Genomic DNA, 5,000 nt, shown 5'->3' with positions numbered 1-5,000 from the left:
TGTGGTTAAGGGCAACTTCTACCTCGAGTGATGACAGCAAAGAGGTTTAAGAGAGACGTGTGTGTGTTGTGTATATCTCAGGTATGGGCACCCAGTGGGGTGGGATGGGGCGCAGTCTGATGCAGCTGCCAGACTTCAGGGAGTCCATCTTGCGTTCGGACATAGCATTGAAGGACACAGGGATGTGTGTGTCCAGTCTGCTCATGGAGGCTGATGAGAGCACCTTCGAGGACACCGTCCAAGCCTTCGTAGGCCTCGCTGCCATACAGGTACGCTGGTGCAGTCGTCTTAACTAAGAGCAGACCACCATTTTTACAGAAGGAGGGGCACCATTTTAACTAAGTGGAGGGGGGAAATGGCACTGAAACCAAAAGGCTATGGACTGTATTGTCCAAAGGCCACACAATGCCTCTGACATATCAAGGTGTTCCTAGGTTCCTAAAGATAACCCCTGTCTGTCCCCCCCCCTCTCAGATCGCCCAGATTGACCTGCTCCAGATGCTGGGTCTGAAGCCAGACGGCATTGTGGGCCACAGTGTGGGAGAGCTGGCCTGTGGCTATGCAGACGGATCCCTCAGTCACAGTGAGGCTATCCTGGCAGCATACTGGAGAGGGAGATCCATTAACGAGGCTAACCTGCCCCCTGGTGGCATGGCTGCAGTCGGTAAGACGTGTGTGTGTGTGTGTGTGTGTGTGTGTTTTGAATTGGGATCAGTTGGTTTGCCTCTAACTCGCTCTCTCTTCTTCAGGTCTGACCTGGGCAGAGTGTAAGGCACAATGTCCCCAGGGTGTGGTTCCAGCCTGTCACAACGCTGAAGATACCGTCACCATCTCTGGCCCTGCGGTAACACATTTTGGTCCAAATGCCTGCAGTTGTATCTATCATTAGCGTTATACATTGTCAAAGATCCTTTTATATCTGTGAAAACCATCTTCCTGAAACTGGCACTGTGTACCTGTATGCAGGAGGAAGTGAGTAGGTTTGTATCAGAGCTGAAGGAGAGTGGTGTGTTTGCCAAGGAGGTTCGTAGTGCTGGTGTAGCCTTCCATTCTTACTACATGGCCTCCATCGCTCCCGCCCTGCTGGCTGCTCTCAAGAGGGTAAGACGACGTGTGTCAAACGGTTTGGGGTTTTAACTGTCATTTCAGGAGGAGAATCTAAACTACCTTCATGAACTGAAAAATTCCTATTCACTAGAAATTAATTTAATACTTAATTTACTCTCTCTTGTACTTAATTTTCTCTCTCCCTCCTCCCCCTTTGTAGGTGATCAAGGAGCCTAAGCAGAGGTCTGCCAGGTGGATCAGTACATCTATCCCCCAGAAGGACTGGAACAGCCCGCTGGCTCTGTACTCCTCAGCAGAGTACCATTGTAATAACCTGGTCAGCCCTGTCCTCTTCCAGGAGGGCCTGAGCCTGGTGCCTGATAACGCTGTGGTTGTGGAGATAGCACCACACGCTCTGCTGCAGGTTAGACTACACGCTATATAGACAGCAACACACGTTCTGCTGCAGGTTAGACTACACGCTATATAGACAGCACCGCACGCTCTGCTGCAGGTTAGACTACACGCTATATAGACAGCACCACATGCTCTGCTGCAGGTTAGTGTACACGCTATATAGACAGCACCACACGCTCTGCTGCAGGTTAGACTACACGCTATATAGACAGCACCACACGCTCTGCTGCAGGTTAGACTACACGCTATATAGACAGCACCACACGCTCTGCTGCAGGTTAGACTACACGCTATATAGACAGCACCACACGCTCTGCTGCAGGTTAGACTACACGCTATATAGACAGCACCACACGCTCTGCTGCAGGTTAGACTACACGCTATATAGACAGCACCACACGCTCTGCTGCAGGTTAGACTACACGCTATATAGACAGCACCACACGCTCTGCTGCAGGTTAGACTAGACGCTATATAGACAGCACCACGCGCTCTGCTGCAGGTTAGACTACACGCTATATAGACAGCACCACACGCTCTGCTGCAGGTTAGACTACACGCTATATAGACAGCACCACACGCTCTGCTGCAGGTTAGACTACACGCTATATAGACAGCACCACGCGCTCTGCTGCAGGTTAGACTACACGCTCTATAGACAGCAACACACGTTCTGCTGCAGGTTAGACTACACGCTATATAGACAGCACCACACGCTCTGCTGCAGGTTAGACTACACGCTATATAGACAGCACCACACGCTCTGCTGCAGGTTAGTGTACACGCTATATAGACAGCACCACACGCTCTGCTGCAGGTTAGACTACACGCTATATAGACAGCACCACACGCTCTGCTGCAGGTTAGTGTACACGCTATATAGACAGCAACACACGCTCTGCTGCAGGTTAGTGTACACGCTATATAGACAGCACCACACGCTCTGCTGCAGGTTAGTGTACACGCTATATAGACAGCACCACACGCTCTGCTGCAGGTTAGTGTACACGCTATATAGACAGCACCACACGCTCTGCTGCAGGTTAGACTACACGCTATATAGACAGCACCACACGCTCTGCTGCAGGTTAGACTACACGCTATATAGACAGCACCACACGCTCTGCTGCAGGTTAGACCACACGCTATATGGACAGCACCACACGCTCTGCTGCAGGTTAGACCACACGCTATATAGACAGCACCACACGCTCTGCTGCAGGTTAGTGTACACGCTATATAGACAGCACCACACGCTCTGCTGCAGGTTAGACTACACGCTATATAGACAGCACCACACGCTCTGCTGCAGGTTAGACTACACGCTATATAGACAGCACCACACGCTCTGCTGCAGGTTAGACTACACGCTATATAGACAGCACCACACGCTCTGCTGCAGGTTAGACCACACGCTATATGGACAGCACCACACGCTCTGCTGCAGGTTAGACCACACGCTATATAGACAGCACCACACGCTCTGCTGCAGGTTAGTGTACACGCTATATAGACAGCACCACACGCTCTGCTGCAGGTTAGTGTACACGCTATATAGACACACACAGGAGGTGGCTCCACTCATCCACTACTGCTGTGAATACACAGTGTCACAATGTGACCGTTTTCTCCTCTCAGAAACACACACACCTGACATGTATGCACATACTTCCAGTTGAAGTCGGAAGTTTACCAACACTTAGGTTGGAGTCATTAAAACTCATTTTTCAACCACTCCACAAGTTTCTTGTTAACAAACTATAGTTTTAGAAAGTATGTTAGGATATCTACTTTGTGCATTACACAAGTCATTTTTCCAACAATTGTGTACAGACATATTATTTCACTTATAATTCACTGTATCACAATTCCAGTGGGTCAGAAGTTTACATACACTAAGTTGACTGTGCCTTTAAACAGATTGGACAATTCTAGAAAATGTAATGGCTTTAGAAGCTTCTGATAGGCTAATTGACATAATTTGAGTCATTTGGAGGTGTACCTGTGAATGTATTTCAAGGCCTACCTTCAAACTCAGTGCCAAACTCAGGGGGAGGATGCTTACAAGCTGAAGAACACCATCCCAACCGTGAAGCACAGGGTTGGCAGCATCATGTTGTGGGATTGCTTTGCTGCAGGAGGGACTGGTTGCTTCAATATACACTGCTCAAAAAAATAAAGGGAACACTAAAATAGCACATCCTAGATCTGAATGAATGAAATATTCTTATGAAATACTTTTTTCTTTACATAGTTGAATGTGCTGACAACAAAATCACACAAAAATTATCAATGGAAATCAAATGTATCAACCCATGGAGGTCTGGATTTGGAGTTACACTCAAAATGAAAGTGGAAAACCACACTACAGGCTGATCCAACTTTGATGTACTTGTGTGGGTTTTAGACTCCGTCTCATGCTACCACTAGAGTGAAAGCACCGCCAACATTCAAAAGTGACCAAAACATCAGCCAGGAAGCATAGGTACTGAGAAGTGGTCTGTGGTCACCACCTGCAGAACCACTCCTTTATTGGGGGTGTCTTGCTAATTGCCTATAATTTCCACCTGTTGTCTATTCCATTTGCACAACAGCATGTGCAATTTATTGTCAATCAGTGTTGCTTCCTAAGTGGACAGTTTGATTTCACAGAAGTGTGATTGACTTGGAGTTACATTGTGTTGTTTAAGTGTTCCCTTTATTTTTTTGAGCAGTGTATCTACCATCTATTTTGTGAAGTGCACATCTCAAGACATCAGTCAGGAAGTTAAAGCTTGGTCACAAATGGGTCTTCCAAATGGACAATGACCCCAAGCATACTTCCAAAGTTATGGCTTAAGGACAACAAGGTCCAGATATTGGAGTGGCCATCACAAAGCCCTGACTTCAAACCTATAGAAAATTTGTGGGCAGAACTGAAAAAGCGTGTGTGAGCAAGGAGGCCTACAAACTTGACTCAGTTACACCAGCTCTGTCAGGAGGAATTTATTGTGGGAAGCTTGTGGAAGGCTACCTGAAACGTTTGACCCAAATTCAACAATTTAAAGGCAATGCTACCAAATACTAATCGAGTGTCCCACTGGGCATGCGATGAAATAAATAAAAGCTGAAATCAATCATTATCTCTACTATTTTTCTGACATTTGACATTCTTAAAATAAAGTGGTGATTCTAACTGACCTAAGACAGGGAATATCTACTAGGATTAAATGTCAGGAATTGTGAAACTGAGTTTAAATGTATTTGGCTAAGGTGTATGTACACTTCCAACTTCAACTGTAGCTGTTGTGGTCATTACTCTGTGTGAAACTGCTCTGTCTCCCCCTGCAGGCGATCCTGAAGCGCAGCCTGAAGCCCACGTGTTCCATCCTGCCCTTGATGAGGAGAGGCCATGCCAACAACCTGGAGTTCTTCCTCTCTCACATCGGCAAGGTCTACATGAACGGGTCCGTCTGCTGACATGCCATGCCTCTAATGTCATCATTATGCAACTGATGCTATTCTATTCTGAACCTAATTCAGTTTTATCTGGTGTT

General features: G+C 47.0%; 1 protein-coding gene across 2 annotated transcripts in view; it reads left to right on the top strand.

Annotated features, from left to right (window-relative positions):
- The window catches only part of LOC110502946 (fatty acid synthase), a 46,551-nt gene that overhangs the window by 18,564 nt on the left and 22,987 nt on the right, over positions 1 to 5,000 (top strand). The window contains exons 10-15 of one of the 2 annotated variants that reach the window (XM_090217494.1): positions 82 to 269; positions 475 to 664; positions 750 to 844; positions 967 to 1,101; positions 1,268 to 1,471; positions 4,795 to 4,910. In XM_090217494.1, the coding sequence (XP_090073620.1) occupies positions 82 to 269; positions 475 to 664; positions 750 to 844; positions 967 to 1,101; positions 1,268 to 1,471; positions 4,795 to 4,910 (928 nt within the window). Of the gene's footprint in view, positions 1 to 81; positions 270 to 474; positions 665 to 749; positions 845 to 966; positions 1,102 to 1,267; positions 1,472 to 2,985; positions 3,002 to 4,794; positions 4,911 to 5,000 lie in introns of those variants that run through there. The other variant, XM_090217495.1, reaches the window with a different exon arrangement.

The sequence above is a fragment of the Oncorhynchus mykiss genome, chromosome 23 (genome assembly GCF_057628025.1).
Source record: "Oncorhynchus mykiss isolate SJ-2025 chromosome 23, ASM5762802v1, whole genome shotgun sequence".
NCBI lineage: Eukaryota > Metazoa > Chordata > Actinopteri > Salmoniformes > Salmonidae > Oncorhynchus > Oncorhynchus mykiss.
The sequence above is the reverse complement of the archived record's forward strand: the minus strand, read 5'-3'. Positions and strand labels throughout refer to the sequence as shown.